This window comes from Cimex lectularius, unplaced genomic scaffold (assembly GCF_000648675.2).
Source record: "Cimex lectularius strain Harlan isolate CLEC.00 unplaced genomic scaffold, Clec_2.1 scaffold194, whole genome shotgun sequence".
Classification (NCBI taxonomy): Eukaryota; Metazoa; Arthropoda; class Insecta; order Hemiptera; family Cimicidae; genus Cimex; species Cimex lectularius.
In genome coordinates, this window is record NW_019392734.1 from 50,550 (window position 1) to 70,592 (window position 20,043).

At 37.6% G+C, this 20,043-nt stretch overlaps 2 protein-coding genes and 1 long non-coding RNA gene across 4 annotated transcripts; 2 read left to right on the plus strand and 1 right to left on the minus strand.

Moving 5' to 3' along the window:
* Positions 1-310: 310 nt before the first annotated feature.
* LOC112126927 (arginine esterase-like) lies at positions 311-1,210 on the plus strand. The gene has a single exon (XM_024226937.1). It carries the CDS (start codon positions 311-313, stop codon positions 1,208-1,210), a length of 900 nt encoding a protein of 299 aa, XP_024082705.1.
* A 463-nt stretch (positions 1,211-1,673) lies between these two features.
* LOC106661172 (merozoite surface antigen 2-like) lies at positions 1,674-5,639 on the minus strand. Of its 2 annotated transcripts, none has more exons than XM_014384411.2 (4): positions 5,390-5,639; positions 5,139-5,325; positions 2,348-2,636; positions 1,674-1,868 (listed from the first exon to the last, which is right to left on the minus strand). In XM_014384411.2, the coding sequence occupies exons 2-4, from the start codon at positions 5,253-5,255 to the stop codon at positions 1,729-1,731; spliced, it is 546 nt and encodes a 181-aa protein (XP_014239897.1). In that variant the 5' UTR covers positions 5,256-5,325; positions 5,390-5,639; the 3' UTR covers positions 1,674-1,728. The 2 variants fall into 2 exon arrangements, with proteins under 2 accessions (XP_014239897.1, XP_014239898.1); XM_014384412.1 differs by having other exon boundaries at positions 5,178-5,325; positions 5,390-5,637.
* Positions 5,640-10,726: 5,087 nt separating this feature from the next.
* LOC106661269 lies at positions 10,727-14,460 on the plus strand. Its single transcript, XR_001339663.2, has 4 exons — positions 10,727-11,186; positions 11,277-11,627; positions 13,990-14,125; positions 14,184-14,460. It is a non-coding gene; the product is annotated as an uncharacterized LOC106661269 (long non-coding RNA).
* Positions 14,461-20,043: the final 5,583 nt, after the last annotated feature.

The window sequence follows — 20,043 nt, forward strand, 5'->3', positions numbered from 1 at the left end:
TTTGTTTGTATATCTTGCTGTTTTGGCCTATCAGACTTGTTTCACCGTGTTCAGTGATGCTGGTCTCTGTGATTTCTGCACTTTATCGGTTCCTCGAGAACGACTTTTCATCATCAACAATGTAACGGGACTATAATATTGTAGGAACCTAAAATAACTGGATCCTCGCTTCACATGCTGCGGTTCAAGCAATTAATCACAAGTTTATTTGTTATCACATGTGCTTTAATGTATTAAAGTTATAAAATTGTAATGCCAGCTTGAAATGTTTACACAGAAAACATGGGATGTGACATTCTTAGTGATATTCATGGTAGATGTCATCGGTATTTTTTCCAAGAGTGTTCATTTAGGCGAGTATCCATATGTTGTAAACATAGAAGCGAAACGAGACCGCGCCCATTTATGCCCGGCAACTTTAATTACCCCATCCCATGCTGCCACAAGCGCCGGTTGTATCACGATCTGGAAAAACTTCACCAACGACGAGGACGACGTCTGGCACCTCAGAGACTGCAGAGATTATGCTATTCACGCTGGCAACAATCACCTTGACAAATCCAACTCGAAGAGTCAGATACAAGACGTTTCATTCTGGTGGGCACACCCGAGGTACAGGAAGTCGTCAACGGGTATAGCTAAAAACGACCTCGCACTCATCCACATGGATGATGACCTCGAAATGAACCACTTCGTCCGTACGTTATCCCTTCCTTCTTCTTTTTCAACCGAACTGTTCATTAAAAGTTTGGAGTTGTACGGCAAAAAGTGCGTCGTATTGGGATGGCTCAAAAAGGCCACCTGCGTCGACTCAACTCTCGACTCGAATTCTTTACAAATCTACCAAGTTCAAATCATCAAAGACGACGCTTGTTCAAAAAAAATCTGTGACCATTATAACATCCGTCTTTGCGATCTGGACGTAAACAAATTGGGTTTTTTTTGCGCCGATCTGCTAAACCGAACAGACTGCTTTTGCGATAGCGATACAGGAGGGCCGATTGTCTGCGACGGGAACCTTGCCGGCTTTTCAACTTGGATGCCGAAATGCAAAAATAATGACAAGTTACCGGCATTGTTCGTCAACCTGGAAGTACTTTATGAAATGGAACATCATGATTTTTATTCCGGCAAAGCGTCTATCTCAAGAGCTTCAGATCTTGCAGTATTCATTGCCCTTATAACATTACACTTTTTTGTAATTTTTTAAATTTTAAAAAGAAAATGCGTTACTCAATATTTATTCCATATCACCTGGAAGCTGCTTGAATTTATGCTATCTTTAAGTTAGTAGTTTTAGTTGCTTGGTATTTCATTCATTTTGATATGTCTGTGTTCGCTTGTTTTGGTCAGACGCGTGTAGGCTTTTCACCATCTTCAGTGATTAGTTTGTGTAGTTCATTTAATTGTAGTGTTGAGAGAGACATCTGCGTTTTTAATATATTCATTTACCCGAACCTTTGTGCCAGTATTTTTCGGGAATGACGTAACACGGGTGACTACAAAAGTGTGCTACGCTGAGAAAACCAACACAAGAGGCACGTTTTGTTTTTAATGAAAACTGCTACAAAAAATGAAGTTATATATAGAAAATCAAAAAGTTACTTTATTGGGCAAAAAGAGAACATGGAACATGACCGAGAAAGGAAGTTACTGCTAATCAAAAACACAAGTATTTTACAATTTTTATTTGGTTTTTTAGATTAAACCGTATTCCTTCAAGGCTCGTCAACAGAGTCTACCCGTGTACCAATCTACTCTGTATGGGATAAATATCGGAGGGGGATATTCCGTCGGCCTGTTCGGTGGGCAATACCAAGGCGTGCAGCAGTACGCTCCTACATCTGGGTAACAACACTCTCTTCTACCTGTGAAAGTAGGAATGTTTGAGAAATAGATACTTAAAAAGACTAGACTACAAAAACAAATTGCACTAATCTACTACTAAAAGCTAAACCCTGGGCGAAAGTTAAGTAATTCCAACTCTGACTAAAATGAAGTTTACTTCTTTTCATAAAATAAATAAGAAAATTTGAGGGGCATCGGTGGCCTTAACGGGGTTTAGGCGTTGACACGGCGCTCATCACTGTAAAGTAAAGGTCCCGGGTTCGAATCCAGCGGCCCTGCATTCGAACCCGACATACAAATGGGCTTTTTTCAAAACCACCGGCACCCCCGAGGGTAGATATAACCTCTGATGTTGCGAACCCTCGTAAAAAAAATTCCCTAGCTCTCAACAAAAAAAAAACAATTTGGACTTGATTTTTCGCTCAGTTTAGTACATATGCCTTTAAATTTTTTTGTTAAAGACAATTTTAAACCGGTAATAAAACTGAAATTTGTATACCTCCTCCTCCTCCATTACCGCAGCCTCCTCTCTGCGCTGGCGATCCACCGTGTCCGTTTCCATTTCCATATCCATTTCCATTTCCGTACCCATGGCCGTTTCCATTCCCGTTTCCGTTCCCGTTCCCTATGCTGTTGATGCTACCACGCCCCATTTTTGCAATCAAATTCTCTTCTTGCAAAAAAACTCGGCAATGTGCAACTAGCTCTTGAAAACGGTCGTGCTTGCTTGACACGTTTAGTGCATTTGAATTGAAGCTGTCATGTGTTCTATTTGAGAATTTGATCAGCTGAAACAGTAATTTAAAAAAATTAATAAATCACGTTAATGGTTTTTTAATAAACGATCCATGGAACCATAAAAAAGCAAATTTCTTTGTAGGAGAACAAAAAGGAAAATATGACGGTGTTAAAGTTAATAATACATTTGTAAATAATTAGTGATAATTTACATTATTTTTGTTCCCTTTTTGATATACATGCTGGTGTATTTTTGAACGCACCACCTCCTTAAATTGGCTCTCTTGCAAATCAAACGTTCTTGGTAAACACAAAAAGATTTTATTTCCAATTTTCCAACTTGGTGTTAATAAATGAATTACGTAAACAAATATATTTTGTACTTCAATAAATAAACAAGGCCATGAAATCCACTGATAAGAAATAACAATTACTACTTTTACGAATTAGATTTTTTTTTGTGTAAAGTTCAGTGATCTTGAAGCCAAATGCAATGTACAAATTCAATTATTTTTATTATATACTATCTTTTAATATGTACAAAGAAATTTTCTTAATTTATTTTATCTTATTTATTTACACCAGAGTCCAATGGTTTTTTTTCTTAGGAGAGTCGAAAAATGCATCACCCTGTATAATAGGAAGCAAAGCTGTTTATAGTAAAATAGGTTTGGCTAATTTTCTGCTAAAACTGGTTATTTTCGATATAAGCTCAATGTTTTTGCTTGAATTGATAATATTTTAAATTTAATAATAATAATAATACATACTAATTAGGACGATTATTATCATCATCCTGATGACGAGGAAAGGACCAAGCATGAAATTAAATATCTATGTTGTTCAAGCCAAAGTCCAATTAAGTCTTCCATTGGATACGTTCTAGACCGAACAAAACTTCAACGGACAATTATATACACTGAAAGGCACATTACAAATGGATAACCCGACTTCGGCCATACTCGCAGAAATATTTTTTACAGTACTTTGAAGAGAGATGCTTCTCCAGAAATTAGGGGGAAAAGTTTTTTTACAGAACTTTCTCACAGTGCACAACAAGGCTTGTAATGCTTTATCGCTTACTTCCTGGCTTAAGAGATTTCTTGCTCTTTCAACAAGGGATTAGCAATTTAGATTCATCACGTGTAAGGATTTAGAAAATAGTTTTTCTTCTAAGATGATTCCCACCTTCGAGGATTTAATAAATTGTATCACTGAAGGAACCCGTTTCTCAATTTTACAAAGTTGATGAGAAGTGGACCCCTTTCAATAATGCTACACTCGAAGGACCGTTTGTAAGAAGGATAAAATGCCGCCGTCGTCCTCAAGAGCAGTGTTGTTGTTAGGTCTATTGTCTGTTTGGGATATTCGAGGAATAATTTATTAGGAACTGTAACCATGTAATCCTTTACAGCAGAGGTAGACTGTGCGCAGCTAGAGCTCCTTGGGTCAGCGTCGAAGGAAGAACGTAAATTGTGTTTCACCATGACAATGCCAGGCTTCAGCTACATTCACTTAGTAAAAGGCCAAGTTAGGCTGGCAACAAATGCCCCATGCCTTGAGACCTTGCCCCTTCGGATTTTCACTTGAATATATTTATATTTTGAAAGTTTGAAAGCGAAAAAACTTCTGCATTCGCACAATAGGTGTCATCAAGTTGCAACAAAAACACAAGGGGTAGTCACATGAACTCTTCAATCACGGATATCTCCTCGGAAAATTATTAGCGGTTACCCCTTAACTCAGCTGGTGGGGGAACGAACGCCATAAAAGAAAAGCGATCTGGTCTTATTTTACAAATCTTCGGAGTCGCTATCTTTGGTCAATTAACGTGCTATATATCTCCTTGGACCAATAAACTCGTTAAATCATCTCTAAACCGGTCCGGAATCCATTAGTAGAAGACTCTCCTCCGCCGCGTCACAATTCTATCGTCGATGTTTTATGTTGAACCGTGTGTAATTTGGGTTATCCATGTAATTACAATAAAATGTTGGTATGTTCCAAACGGAACGTGACTTGAAAACGTACCGTCTCCTGCTACGAGTATTCTAAAAGTTTTAGAAATGGGGCCATTCAGGAGGCTGACATTCCCGGTGCTTCACGGATGTGGCTTGAGAGGAATTAGCCACGCTATTTGAACTTCATGATTCGTTCAGCTAGTGCGGTCTAAGGGTTGATTGGATTTACCACTTCCATCCAGTGCGGGACCTCTTCTATTTTGAAGGGAAAGATAGCTTATCCACCCTACGAGGGGGTTGTTTGCTGGGTTCGCCACTACCAGTAGTTTCGACCATTCGATCTATTGATTGTACGTAGTTAGGTCGAGGATAATAATATTTTTTGTAATTGATGTGATGGGATTGGGAAAAGTGGCAAAAATAATAAGTTAATTTCAAAAGAATAACTTGAAATAAATTGGAATAACTGTTGATATGTGCAAATATCTTTAACTACTTTATTTTTTTCATCATTATTGACCTTGGTATAGTTCTGTCATGTTTTCTTTTCCTATAAGCTATTCTTTAGAGTTAAAATGGTTATTAATTTACCTGAGTCTGTAAACTAACGATCATATAACCACAAATTACATTTTTCACCAACATCCACTGTAGCATCCAGGGTATTGAACACTGTAGCATGGATAACAAGGTGGCGGATAGTAGCATGGAGGGCAGTAGTAATTGCAAGGCTTTGGGCAAGGCGGTGGGCAAGCACAACAATCAATTTTGCAAGCTTCTAAACGTAGAATTTAACAGTGTTACAATCATGCTAAATCTTGTTCGTAAGGTATCGTAATTACCTCGGGGGTCTCCTAAACATGGCGTCACGTCCAGTTTGTCGAGGATGCATTTGATTTGGTTGAGGTAATTCATCCGTCTTTCGCCTGTGGCGTGGCAGATGACCTCGTTGTGCTGCATCTCGATACTTTAGGATTACGATTGCTTGCGCTTACACGAACCTTGAGAAGGCCAATTTAGAACATAAACATTTTTGTTGTAATTTCTATGTCGAAAGACATATGTAGGAGGAATAATTGGAACAACTGTTATCTCACATTTTTTATTTGTTAATATTTTTTTTCAACAGCATTATAACCAGAGCCATTTCCATATTTTATTGTTAACGTCATCGTTACCCCTGTGATAAAATTACATTTAACCAGCTCACTTACGTTTGTAACTGAAACTCTCCAAATACCGTTCATCCTAGGTCTACCGTCCAATCCACTTGCCATCTACACTGCTGGCATACCACACATCCAAACACACAATTCCTAACCTATGAGGGCGATACAGCAATCCTATCTACACACTCCAATCCTATCCCAACCACAGAAGCAATCCGAACAACATGTTAATTGCTGATTGGTGCACTCGATGGCGGATCAGCTTGAGCGAGCAAAAACGCTAAGTAAGATTTACTCTCAAACTTCAGGCCTGCCCACCAATGCATCATAAAAAGGTGATAAATACCTCCATCCAACTAAACAAAAAATATGGACCACTCAGACACCTACTGGAACCAAAATCAACTGTAACCTCTTACAATACACTCATCAGATCGAAGAACTTATGGAGTCGAATATTGGGGCTCGGCCATATCCTTCATTCACTACTCAATTTCCATGCTAAACTATTTCCTCTTCAACGCCTCATCCTTATAATCCTTCATGCCGTATAAAATGACCATGTCCTCCGATTTTAACCCTCTTAACTAGATAAAAGAGTTCCAGCACTGGTCTGACAGTTAATAAATAAGAAGTCCATTACAGCTGTGTATGCCTCCCCAGATCCGGATCTAATAATGTTTGTCAGCATCCTTCTGCGTTCCTGATTGTATCGGGAGGCACTCCATGATGATATGTTGCAATTTCCTCACTCCCACAAACGCTTTTCATTCTGCTCTGTTTTTATCTTCTTTAGATTAGGTATGCATTACACAGGCCGTGGGCGGATCGTAGTCTGTTCATTATTCTGAACATCGATTTAGTTAAATCCATATTTATAAACCGTGGTAGTTGTGATACTTAGAAACATTCGTAGAATATTCTTCTCTTTTGTAAAATAGTCACTTTCCAGCCTGTCTTTATTGTAGCCACGCTTCTACTTCTTTGTTTGACCAAAGGTAAATGCATGATGAGAATATTTTGTGTCCTCGCTGGGCTTCGAGCTACTCGCTTACACCTCAGGTCCCATATGGCTGCTTCCTACGCCAACGAATTAGCTATTTCATTACCCCTAAAAAAGCACAAATCCTGGATCCGAATCACAGCCGATCGACGTATCGTATCTTCCTTTATCCATCTATGGTTACCCCACGTACATTAACCGGAATATTGTAAGAATTGGAAAAAAGGACGCAAGTTTTCAAGGAAAAAGTATATTGATACGATCAACTTCAGATTTAGCTGAAAGCCGCTCTCGGTGAAGGCTCAAGTCAGAATGGATGCAATCCTCGTTTCCTCAGCTCACTTGTTCTCTATGCTATTTTTTCAGTCATCCAGCTGATCTGCCGCCAAGATCGATTCCAACAGGATGGAGTGTTTCTGATTCTAAGGAAGCTAATTCTTTACCACACTCAATGTTCTCTAATTGGGGTTTGAAACTAAAGAGATTCTAAAGAAGCTAATTCTTTAACACAATAGATGTTCTCTAATTAGGGTTTAAAACCAAAGAGATAAAACTAACACAAAATTTACAATTTACTTTTTCTTTTTTAAATTAAACTTTGAGGCTCGGTCTTATGCATGTACTGATTGCGACTTGTAGCAGTTAAGTTGAACTATTTTTATATCTGTGTTTTGAGGTGTTGAACATTGATTAATTTCTTGACATTTTCTTTTTGCTCACCTATCCCCATGTCCTCAGTTTGTGTGCAGTGTTGTATTATTTCACAGTTCTTTTGTGTGTTCTGAATTGAATCTGGTGATGTGCCATGGTCGGTCGTGAACCTAGCTCTGGCAATGGCTCTCACGTGCGCTTCGCACATTTGGGATCCAGCGTGAAGATCTTTGACCTTTATTTTCCTTCGTACCTTTTCGCTTATCATGTTATCCTGCTCATATACCGAGTATTTTTTGTCGTTGGGTTTGTAGATCAATTAGGTCGGGTTTTTTGCTGTTGTACTAAGTTTTTTTTTATCTTCGGGCCGTTTCTTTTTTAATTTGTATGATGTTTTTGTGGATTTATGGTTTGTGTTTGTATAAGTTTTTTAGTATTGAATGTGTTATATTTTTATGAGTTGTCAAATCATCACTTGTTTGTATTGTCGTTGGTTCGTGGTTGTTTTCTATTAGATGTGTCGCATAATTCGCGTTGAATCTTGGCTATCTGTTTTACTATTTATATTTTTTATCGAATTAAAGACCAGAGATGCCTGATTTCTATTTTTTCAAGAGGTGTTTTTAATGTTAGAGGTGTTTCCCTTAAAAACTGTTTAGGTCAAGTCTTGAAGAAAAAGCAAATTCAGCTGTTACTGCTAAGCTTTCGACCTATTTTAAAGTCATCATCAGGGCAAAACAATCTTAAATATGTCTACAAATTGACATATTTTAAGAATTTTACGTACGATTTCAAATTTCCTTGAAGACCGAATTAGCCCTACATTTCCACCTTGTTAGTGAGTGGGTGTGTTGTGTGTGTAATCGTGTCAGCGGATTCCAAGTTATTCTCTTATATAATGTAAGTCCTAAACAGGTAACTTTATCAGTTTTTGTTGTTTTTTATTCATAAGAAAAACGAGGAGCTGGTGGTTCGTTCAGGTTTGTCTTGAACACCTTTCAATGCTTATACCAAAAAAACTGATTCCTTCCTGTTTACACAAGGTCTATTGATTTCTGCCTGTGATTTTATACCAAACAGAAATATTATGCCAGCCGTCACGATTTTCCGTGCTACTTGTTGTTGCCCGAGTGGTATAAATAATTCAAAAATTTGACTGAATTATCATTGTGATAATTCGAACTAGCGTTTAAAAAAATTATGCTCAGTACTTTAATCGTAAGTAGTTTTTGTGATTTTTTTTCATTAATTTATTATGTAACGAATATTCTTAGTTGGTAGTCGCTTTTTGCGTTTTTGGAGCCGACTGTGCTCCTTTCCTTGGATTATCCTTCCTCGATCTTCCTGGCGTTAATGTCTCTCCATCTGTTGGACTCAGCGACGTTCTCTCCCCCAACGTCTTCAGCAACCGAGTATTGTCTCCCAGTTCAACATTCGCCGGAACTTATACAGACTTCTAACGAAAATACTTTTTTCTTCAAAAATGAACCAAAATGTAAATTAATTATACTTAAAATGCTAGCGATATAAATTAATCTTGGAAAAAATTGATTTTGTATGCTTTTATGTTCCTTTTCACACACTAATTTTCCAGGATTTTTACAGTTTTAGTATATATTTTACTTTTGGTGAGTGAAGTAGGATTAACGTTAAGTTGAGAGGAAGCTGCAAGTTGAGTTTTTTCGTTCTTGAATAATCATCAATCGTCCTTTTTAAAGTAGTTCTTCTGGAATGATCAACATTTCATCCTCCAGCATAATTTCGATTCCTTGGCCATGTTCAGCATTTGCTTTTTCTATGTTCTCCATCGATCACCTACGTTATGTTTTATTACAGTGTCCGTATATGGACATTGTAACACGGCAATTACTTAAAATTTGAGTTTTATCCCGCAAAACCTAACACAGTCAATGATTGCAACTGAGGGGGAACATGCATCGAAAGCTTTATAAAAACTTCCCAACTTAGTTAATTTCAACAGGTAAAGGTTCTCAGTCTAATTGGTTTTCCCATAAGTGCTGAGAATGCAGTTGGCCGACAATATAACAGGTGCCAAATACCCGAGAGGATCGTACAGGTGGGCAATAGTGGATAAAATCCCTCGTTTGGTAATGTGGTTTCTCTACAAATTTATGATAATCCGTACCATAGCATATCTAATACCTTTACTATAGAATCGTCAAAAAGTGGCACTGACTGGTATTGAGTTTCGTCAGAGATATTAACCAAGGGTTCATCGCAATGGCTATTCCACTTTTCAAGTTCAAAACCGCCTCGACGCATAAGTTTTATGAGTTCCCTCTGCAACTGTCGGGCTACATCAAGAGTATCAGCGCCAGTCAGAACGTCATCAACGTACATGCCTACTTTAATCGTAATGACAGCATTGGGAAACTTCGCGCCTACATCCACGGTCTAAATAGGGTGAAGATGACAACCCAAAGTGTAATCGTTTCCATTCGTACTCAGATATAGCCTGCGTACTCAGCACCTCACAAAAAATGCAAATAGGCGTAGTGAGGGGGGATAGTAAAATTTGCACATACATTTGGACAATGTGTGCCACAAATGCAAATTGAAAACGTCGGAAATTGAGTAGGCCGATTTGATGTCCCGTTGGAGGTCTGAACCAGTGAGGGAGAAGTTTGTCATTTGATGGCCGTTGGGAAGTGGAAAAAGTTTCATCAAATACTATACGCAATTTGGTAGAGGTGCTTTCTTTAGTTATTCCAAGTTAAGGAAGAAATGTCTGCCAGACCCGAGTGGCAATCTTGAGATTTTCTTTGTCCATATCTCTTACGACTATCGTAATCCTGTTTTCGACTAGGGGACTTTTGAAAGCTGCATTCCAGTCTTTGAAATCTTCATATAGCTCCTTCTCTGGAATCACCTAACGTCACGGGTTCGATTTTGAAGAGAAGGGATACAATATATCGCCCAGGCCTACCTCTGGCGTGCATCTCCAGGAAATGCTCGAAGAGAGCTGTTTACCCTCAGCCATGCCTACCCTGGTCAAATCGAAAGATCCGTTTCGAGTGCAATCCATGTTCAACGGTACAAGTACTATATACAACCATCAGATTGGATTTTTTTTTTTTTTTTGGGCGGGGGGGTTTACACTGGCATATTACCCATGAAGTTTTTTATTTTCATTTTACTGTCGAGCGGGATCGGCCGACCACGACCAGGTCCCCGCCGCGCGCCCGCACCAACTCACTCAGCTGCATCATCTTCTCATCTTCTAAATTTTCATGGTTGAAGATAATCAAAAAAGAAACGTTTATCGACTTTAGAAATCCGTAGGTTATATTGAATGCTGATGGATTGTTGCTTATTAGAACAGATTCTAAGTTTATTGGTTTGGAAACGTTTGGGACTTTGCTCAGATTTTTTAGCAGTTTATCTCTTGGATTGGATTTCAAAATGTGATTGTGCTGTTGTCGAGAGTTTGCTAGTAGCAGTGGGCCAATATGTAGGATCAGGGGGAAATATGTAGTTGACGGGCGGAGAGGACACTGTGTAAGACACGACCTTGTGGATTAGCTACCCTGCAGCCCCACTGAGGGTGCTTTGCATTGTAATCACCACCGGACAGGACACGCGGGCCAATGTACTGGAAAAAGATAGAAACTGTTGGTGCGAAATGCCATGATTTGGTGGGCAGTATACAGCTGCTATAGTAAAGTTGAAGGGTGAGGAGAACAATTTAATGGCTGTGCATTGTAAAGATACAGATGATTGACTAGGAATTAGATAATGGTTTAAGGTGTTGCGAATTAAGATAGAGGTACCTCCACAAGCAATACCCATGGGATGGTAAGTCCTGAAATTTCGAATGTAAACATTAGATCGTGATATAAAGTGTGTCTCCATAACTAGTACTACGTCTTTTCTTTTTTCTTGTAGAAGTATTTCCAGTTCGTTGAAGCGGGAGTTCAAGCCGTTTGCATTCCATAGGTGGGCAATCCCATAGGATTCCATAGCAGCCAGTGAGTTTTATTGTACGCGGTCCCATCGTGGGTGCGAGGATTACGAGCAGCAAACTGGACAACACTCCTAAGTGCGCAGAGGTCGGCTTTATTGGCTATAACGCAAACTACCGGACTACCTCAACTGGTGGGAAGGCCACCGCTTGACCTACAGGCAAAGGCTTTGGCCGCCGCCTGGAAACTGGCAAATGGGTATCAGCCATGTATCCCAGTGACGAACGAACAAAACACGATTGATGGCAGCGACGATGGGATACGTCGGTAAAAGGTAGTATACCCATAGCACCCTTCCGAGCGTTGAGAGGCGAATAGAAGCAAAGTACCTTATAGACCACTACACGTCCCTACTCCTAACGGGGCATGGAGACCTCGATATAGCTGCATAAGTTCGGTTTAAAACCCAGCCCACTATATCACTGTGGAAGTGAAGAGTCTGTTGAACACGTAGCCTTCTCGTGTGATATGTATATTATCTCACACGAGATGGCTATATGAAACAAGCATAGCTAACTTAGATTCGCTAGGGAGCTTGATTACTAGCCCAGCTGGCTACAAAGTCTCTCAAAAATTTTGGAAGGCTGATATGAAACAAAAAGGCTGGCCTGTCTAAAGTAGCTCTGTCATAAGCTCTGAAAGGCTATAGCTTAACAAGAACGAAAGAGAGGTAGCTTTAAACCTAGTGTGGCGTCTCTGATTAAGAGAAAGAAGGAAAGAAACATAAAGCCTATTCCTCCTCCTCCTAAAATTTCGAGTGAGCGATGCCATCCTGGACACATATTGTGTTCCATACTGTGACTAAGAGCTCGCCTAAGGAGGAAGGAGATGCGACCGTCTAATTGACAACAGAAACAACACAGCTTCCGTCTATAAACCAAAAAGCTTTATAGGAATGCAAGCCAAGAAGCTGCAAAGAGCCAAATGGCTTAGGTGCGGGAAAAAACAAAGGCACAGACGGTTCGACGAGCACGATCAGATCTTACTTGCTGTGGTGGTCTGACTGGTGTCTTGATTCGGAGGAATTCTGTCTTAGCCGGTAAATTTTTGTGTGTGATGCATCGTCTGTAGTTGCCTGGATGATTACCATTACAAAGCGAACAAACAGCTGGCGTTTTCTTTTGATTTGGTACAATTTTTGCTCCAATGATACCCTGCGCATTTCACACACCGAGGTGCATAGTTGCAATATGATCTGGTGTGTCCGTAACTTTGACAGCGCTTACACTCCGAAATTTGCTTATTTTTGAACGGTTCTTCTACGAGTTTGCGACAATCGAAGAGATGGGTCATCATAAATATATCTTGATTATTTGGTGAAGGTTCGAGGTCCAAAAAGAAAAGCGGCTGTTTGATTTTTGCTGCATTTTGGATGTTGGTAACATTTCGGGCTTTGAAGCCAGATTTTTCTATTTCATCTGGCGGGATGGGGGATGTAGGTTTCTTAATACAACTCTAAATGCACGTTCCTCTTAATTATGTGAAAGTCGCAATTTTGAGCTTTAAATATGTGTATTAGTTTCTTATAATCGTCGAAACTTTTCACGCGAACAATAGTGCAGTCAGTTCTTGCCTGACACTGGAAATTATTTTCTCCGAGAACTTCTTTTATACTTTTATAAAATACGGTAAAGTTAACTTCAAACGAAGATAGGGGGAAGCTGTTTGGAGGTGTTATTTGTGAGTTTGCATTCATATTTGGTGTTATTTGTTTTGGTTGGTCTTGTACTTCGTCGTCGCCATCTACATCCAGAAATCCAAATTTATTTGGTGATATAAAATTATGAGCATGTGTTGTAGATAGTAAATGGTTGGAGGATGAGGTAGAATCTATTCTTTTAACATTTGCCAGGTCACTATTAACAATGATCTATTTGGCTATTTGCCTCCATTTTTTAATTTTCCCGGCTCGCAGAACGTGATCTAATTTCGGATTGGTCTATTATTTCTTCAAGATGATCACCAAGCTTTAATTTTTTAGAGGAGGCAGGAAGATTCTTCGTAGTTCCAGGTCTTTTGCTTGGAGACATTTGTTCTCCAGGGGAAACACTTCCTGGGTTTTTAATCCTGCGACTAATTGTTTTCAGCAATTTTCAGTCTGTAGTAGGAGCCGGCAACAACCGACATTGGCCAAGCAACGTCAATAAAAACTTACAAACTGCTTGAGAAGCCCAATTTAAAATGGGTTATTGCCAGCCGGACGTCAATAGGAATATACACACTTTCTAGAGTTAGTGTCTTTTTTGTGTATTTTGCTCTCTCCTCTGATCTCGTTAACACGTCTCTCTCTCTCTCTCTCCCTCCTCTCTCTCTCTCTATCTCTCTCTCTCTCTTTATTTATTTCTATATTTATCTACTTACACATCAGTGTATCTCATACTCTCTTCCTCTTTATGTATAAAAAATAGTGCAAGGAGGACATTATTTCAGCAAATATATAGATTAAGGAAAAACAATAATTCCGTTAAACCAATAACAATAACATGCCAGGTTGCGCTAACAGATTGAAATTGTTTTGTCTTGAACAACAGTTAATGCATAATGTACAAAACATTATAAAGGAAAAATAACAACTTTTTCCTCCTGTTTATGCAAGAACACTTTACCAATTTTTACCTGGGATTTATTCCAAACAGAAATATTTTGACGTCCGTCACGATCCCCCGTGCAACTTTTCTCCTGCCTAAGGGGTATAAATATTTCAGAGTTGTGACTGAGTAGTCAGAATCTTGCCGAACCAGTATTCAAAAAATGACGTTCAATGCTTTATTCGTAAGTAGTTTTTTTTTAGATAATTTTTTAATTAATTTTATGTAATATTTATTCCTAGTTGGTGGTCGTTTTGTGCATTGTGGGAGGCAACTGTGCTCCTTTCCTCGGATTGTCACTCCTAGATCTTCCAGGCCCTGGACAGGGTGGACTCAACGCTGCTCCATCACTTGGAGTCAACGACGTTCTCTCCCCCAACCTCCTCAGCAATTCATTGTTTTCTCCTAGTTCAGCATTCACCGGAACTTTAACCAACTTTTGAATCACTCATTTTTAATCAAAAATATCTAAAATAAACAAACTGCACATAAAATGTTTTCAAATATAAAGTTTAAAATATAAGTTAAAAAGATTTTGTATATTCTTATTTTCCTTTTCACCCTCGTTTTCTATGATTTTAGTTGTGTTTTTTTTATATCTAGACACTAAATTTTTTAGTGAACTGCAATTAATCAACACACTATTTTTGCCATACTCTGTTTTGGTAAACACTACATCTTTGACTATTGAACACACATTAACGATTTAAAAACAAACATTTACAAGAGTTTGTTCACTTAGAAACACGGGTGTCTTCCAAGCTGAAATTCACGCAATCGAAAGATGTACCCAACTCAACCTGAATAAAGGGTACAAAAACAAGAATAATCATGTCAGATAACCAAGCAGCCATCAAAGCACTAACCTCAAATGTCATTCATTAGTTCAAGGGTGGTGCTGAACTGCAAAACCAAATGAAACATATTACTTACGCGGAACAAAGTCAGCTTCTTACCCCCAAATACATTCACTCATACAAGACACAGAAGCATATAACTTAACTTCTATACACAATAAAAAATCCCCAATTCCCTTAAAAAGCGAAATAGGGGACCCTGAAACTCGCTGCTGGTCCGAGTACCCTTTTTAAATCTGGTGGCATGCCTACTCGAATCAAAATTAAAAAACGTTTAAAATTTAATAAAGTTTTTTATTTCTTCTTATTATTTATCTTTCCACCTTACCAATCCGTTAACCACGGTTTTTAAATGTGAAACTGTCATAAAAATATTGAATCTACCGTAGAAATGTTTAGTGGCTGTTAGTTAATGATTATTTAGATATCATGAGATGCCGTCTGGTATGATGTAGGTTTAAATAAACCGTGGCCATTTTATTTGTCGCCGAGAATCAAATTGATTACAGACATTTGAAAAATGGCAAAAAGGAGGGAAAATTCAAAAGGTGTGGTGAGATGGGAGGCTGGTGTCCGAGTGGATCGAGGTCATCATAGCTCAAGTGGTAGAGCAGCGGCGTATCAAGCCAAAGATCGTGGGTTCGAATCCCGGTAGTGCCATTGACTTTTCTCAACTGAAAATCTTAATTAATTGTAAGATATTAATTGGTCAAGCGGACCACGAAACTAGTGAGTTTAGATAAACATTTTCTTTATCGAGCCAATGTTTCGATCTTTGTTGAGATCATCTTCAGAGCTCAAAGTGTGTTTTCTGTTTAAATGTATCATTGTTGTGTGTCGTGTTGAGAGTGAATCTACACTGGATCCATTATCCACACATGTACCTGTTCATATAATAAAACGATTTTTTCGAAGTCCTGATGAAGGCGATATATTCTGCCGAAAGCGCGACAAGAAAATAAATGTTTCTGTCTTCCTGGCCTCATCCCCAATCTACCTTTTGGAAAAAAAAATATTGCTTGCTGAGAAGGCTGATGAATCACCAATGAAAATATGAATACACTGTACACACTCAACACGTCACATCTACACGGATAACACGCACTTTGAGCCCTGAAGATAATCACAGTAAAGGTCGAAACGTTGGCACGATAAAGAAAATGTTTTTTAAAATCTACATCACCCCACAGCATCTCACGATCTCGAACCTTTTTCTTTTGCTCCATTGATGACATGTAATTTTTGGACCTTTCTGATCAGAAACCAGATCCCACACATTAATCGTCGTGGTCGATTTCTTCTCCATCATTTTGTAATTTTGTTTGATATCTGGAAATACGCTTTGAACCAATTCTTCTTGTAAGTGATATTGTAAAAATCGTTTGGGAATTTAAGGCAGACATTGTTTCTTCAATGGTAATTTCTCCATGTCAAATATCTAATAATTGTATCGCAAAATGTTCTGCAGAAGGATCGTTTTGTGATTTAACACAGATGAATGTCTTAACGCAATGATCTTAACAATGTCTCCGAAAATGTGATGGTTTTAAAAACGAATTTGGTTCATCGTATGGTGTTCAAAACGAGGAATAACAGCTAATGTCTGTAGAAAATTACATGCAAATATTAATAATAAACATTACCGAATGGCGGTTCGTTTCCCTGTAAATCTTCCATTGTTTGATCCAATCCAATCCTACGAGTTTTCATGCGCCATTGTGCATTACCGGAATATTTTTCTCCTTCCTGGTGTTTTTGAAATGTTGTAAGTTGGTGTTTCTCTGTTGGTTCAATGGCAATTTAAGAACTGAATGTGCTGTAAGACAACCATTCAAAAGAGTCACCGCAATTGCAGATGATGAGGTTGCCGATGTGATTGGTGCCTCCAAATCGGATTGGAAAGACGCGGGAGACCTGTAATTATGCCGAAAGCTAGTTGTCAGGTACATAATTCAACAAATAACATACCTGAACAAACGGCTGGCCATGCGAAAAATTTGAAGAAAAAACAAAACCGGATGTTTTCAGTCCTTTTGTAATCATCTACTGCGAGCGGATTCAGATATGTAAATTTCATTTTTAAGGCGCGACCCCACCGTTGACACCACTTTTTCTGCTTGCAACATGCGTTTTCCAGTTCAATATGACTCTTGAACAACAATCAAAGGAAAAAGTGCGGTGCATTTTTTGCACATTCATCTCTACTCAACTCCTGGCCTATTTCTTCATGGGGATGCCCTTTCAGTTTTAATCTGACAGACACATTTACTGCTAGGAACCAATGCTGAAGATTGCAAGAAGCCATAAGAGCAAGGGTAGTAAGGCCATAACGCTTAGAGAAAAACCAAATGATTTAAAATAAGCCAGCAGTTTTATAATTATGTTGCCAATGCGGCCTACATTTTTATCTAATAATTTATATGTATTTGTATTTTGGTCGTTTCCAATTATCTTGGTCTATCCTTACAGTTTTGATATCACAAGGTGAGGCTACAAACGTGGGATCACTGATTTTAATGAAACTTTTGATGATCCTACTTTGTAAAAGTATTAACCATGCACAATAAAGACAGAAGACCATATGCATACAAAAATTATGCACATAACATAAAATAATATTTTTTAATCAGTTCCTAGGGCCAATTGGCAACACTCAGATATTTGTCGAATATATTTTGACCGTCTTACCAAAAGGTACCACCCAACCTTCTAGATCACCAATTTTGTTTTTGCTCTCAACACTCCATAGCCCATATCACAGTGCAATTTATAAGGGGCGCCCAAAGCCCTTCCACAAGCCACTAAAAGGAGGAGGAAGCAGACTTTGACTGGAAGAAGCCTGTTGGGCTTGCGCTGGACTAGAGGCGACACGTTTGATTTTTCTGGCGAAAAAGCAGCAAAGATCAACCTATTTTCATCTAGCGAGAATCAACGCGTTTTTCCATTTTAATTTGTTTTTCGTTGGAAAAGGATTTTTTTATCTTATAGTTTACAACAAAGAGTCAATTTTTCATTTGTTTAATCAACACAAAGTCTGTCTTGCAGTTTGTTTATTTTATTTTATTAATAATAATAATTAGTCAAGTAAGAATTGTTTCTGTATTTTAATATAAAAAAATAATAATCCAGTCAGTTTCCTTTACAAAATTGTCAAATTGTTAATTCCAAACTGAGACCTTAATTTCAAGTTTTGTTAATATTTCAACTTAAGAATTGTTTCCATTTTTTAACTTAAAAAAAAAATAATAGTAGTAGTAATATTTAGTCAATATAAGAATTGTTTCTGTTTTTTAATTTAAAAGAAGATAATAATAATCAGTCAGTTTCCTTTAAAAAATTGTCAAATTGTTAATTCCAAACCGACGACCTTAATTTCAAATTTTGTTAATTTCTCAATATAAGAATTGTTTCTTTTTTAATATTCTTTTGTTTATTATTCATTCATTTATCTAAACAAGGAAACGATCCACTCCCTCGGGGAAGGACCAAACGCAATACCCAGGAGGTGCTTTGCATTGCAGACCAAATATTCTATGAGGACCTTGTGAGGTATCCCTGCTAAATTTCAAGGAAAGACCTCAGTTGGGAAGAAAGGTCCCCAAAGTTTCGGTGGTTCCTTCCCCCAGAAATAAGCTAGATTTTAAGGGGATAAAAATCTCAACTCTTAACCTTTAAAACCAATAAAACTTTGAAGTATCATTTAAAAAATTAAAACCAATCGAAATATAACCATGTAAGTTAAAAAAAAAATGTACGTTTTCAATTATTTACAAAGATTAATATATGCAACTCCTTCCAACAAAGTTACATAAAAGTTCTCCCTGGACAGAAAAAACCAAACTCATTTAATAATCAACATTAAATTAGTTAATTAATTTTGACTCATTGGTCTGGTTATACTCTCTTGGAAGTAACATGCACACCTGAGGAACCGAACCAATCATCAGTGGAAGAGGGCAGCTGCATCCCCCGCAAAATCCAGTGAGCACAGGCAGGTGCGTCAAAATCCGTCCAAATACCTTATACCCAATTCTTTGCTCCTTCCTTACAGTATGATTCTTCAGAGTTCACCAAGGGTCGGAATAAGCCTACTGCTGTCCTGTGGGAGCAGTGTCATAGGGCAGTTTGTTGGGGCCAATTATAACCAAATGGAGCAAACTTTAAAAGATAAAGATTGACAAAAACAAATGCACCCATGTAACATTTACCCTCCAATGTAAAACCCCTTACACAATATTCCTCAATAACATAACTATACCTATAACCTATTTTGTATGCTACCTTGGGTTCTATCTTGACTCTTGTTTGACAACTAACAAGACAGCCTGAGGACCTTCTCATCAAAAACAATCAAGTATGATAAAATCCATAAAATTACACAATGTATTATTTTATAGAAGTGGTAATAAATATTTTATTTAAAAAGTTGCCAAAAACAATTTTATTCAAATTGGTGATACCACGTCTGTAGCCTCTCCATGTCAGACACAGAATTTTACCATCTTCAGTGATGGGTTTTCTTTATTTTATTTATTCATCGCCCATGACGAACTGAAATTACTACTCATCAATAAAGATAATTATCGACCAGCGATGATTAACAATTAAATGGTTGATATAAAGGATGTAGTATAACAAATACAGCTAGGATAGTTACTTAATTTTTAAGTTCCTGTTGTACAGGTAGGCTTAGGTCCAACTAGCTGTTAGTATTTGTGGCCAATGTAGAGAGGATCAGCAACCAGCATAACCAGAAACAATCAAATTTATGTTCTTGGTTCCTGTTAAGAAATAATATAATTTTAATAATTTCTTTGTGCAATTTATTAATTTATTAAATATACATATTCATCATTATAACTCACTCCACATTTTATTTTAGGAAAAGTTTAGGTAGGTTTAAACTGGTACGGCCAAGCTCTACTTTCTTCGTTTCCAAAGCCCATTAATCATAGTAATTCATAAAAAAATAAATAATTTATAAAAAAATACTATGTAGTAAATATTTAATTTGATAAATCATGATTGAATGATAAATAAAAACAAAACCACTTATAATTTCATCTAAAATGTATTTATGTCAATTTATTACAAAAAAAATTATCTTATAATTACGCATTACTTAATTCGACTAAATGTAAATTTATATTATTCGACATTATATTCAAACAATAAAATTGATTTAACATTAAAACAAGACAGTTCGGTTTACAACAATAAAATTACAATACCAACAACTCCGTAG